This window comes from Triticum aestivum, unplaced genomic scaffold (assembly GCF_018294505.1).
Source record: "Triticum aestivum cultivar Chinese Spring unplaced genomic scaffold, IWGSC CS RefSeq v2.1 scaffold33151, whole genome shotgun sequence".
NCBI classification, from domain to species: Eukaryota; Viridiplantae; Streptophyta; class Magnoliopsida; order Poales; family Poaceae; genus Triticum; species Triticum aestivum.
The window spans coordinates 1-899 of NW_025234267.1; the positions used below are offsets into that span (position 1 = coordinate 1).

Here is an 899-nt window from a genome sequence, read left to right on the forward strand (position 1 = left end):
GTACGAGCCCCTCGGTCGCCGCCACCGCCGCGAACGCCCAGCAACTCCCTACACAGACGCAACGTTGTTTTTACGTACGTGTCAACATTTATTCATTTGCCAACTTTGGCCTGCAGATCCTTACCACATGGGGCTTGGTTCTTGACTTGGGTGACGGCGCCCTGGGCCCTCCAGTCCAAGCTGTCCGGCGTGGACTGGAACTGAGCCTTGGACATGTTCACCGCGGCCACCGGCGTGTCCTCGGGACGGAGCCCGCCCGGCTGGTGACGGTACCCGAGGTGCTTCTCCACGAACTCTTCGTTGGTGAGGTCGGAGAACTGGTTGAGCCCGAGGGTGTACGTCCGGTTGCCCGCCCGGTTGACAGCGTCTACGTGGCGCGCGTTGGCCGCGAACACCTCCTGCCGGTGCAATTTCTCGGCAGCGTCCGTGTACGCGCGCCCGTACTTGGCCATCCACCGCTCGTGCCGGGCGGCCAGCGCGTCCCCTCGCGCTGCGGCAGCGCCGACAAAGGCAGTGGCGGCCACGAGCACGAGCAGAAGCGCAAGCACCGTGCCGTCGAGGCGGCGAGAGCTGTTACTGTGAATCGGCGCCATTTTTCTAGCTAGCTAGCTAGTTTGCTTGCTTCTTCTGGCAATGCAATGGTTTACGAGCGAGCTACTTAAGCACGTAGCAACCATGCTGCCCGCGCTTCTATTTATACGCGCGCGCATGGCGAGCAAGACGGGCATACGAGCGGATTCCATATTTTTCGTTGATGGATCCGCGCGCGTTCATACGCCGTAGTCGTACGTACGTATTGACTGGGAGTCCATGGATGTTTGTATCCGACGACGGTGCTTGTTCTCCTCTCTGCGTATCTTCTTCTTCTTCTTCTTCTTCTCCAAAAAAAAATTCTTGTT

The 899-nt window shown here is 59.3% G+C and overlaps 1 protein-coding gene across 1 annotated transcript; it reads right to left on the minus strand.

Moving 5' to 3' along the window:
* Positions 1–92: 92 nt before the first annotated feature.
* LOC123176163 (senescence-specific cysteine protease SAG39-like) lies at positions 93–656 on the minus strand. The gene has a single exon (XM_044590512.1). It carries the CDS (start codon positions 591–593, stop codon positions 93–95), a length of 501 nt encoding a protein of 166 aa, XP_044446447.1. The 5' UTR covers positions 594–656.
* Between the last annotated feature and the right edge of the window lie 243 nt (positions 657–899).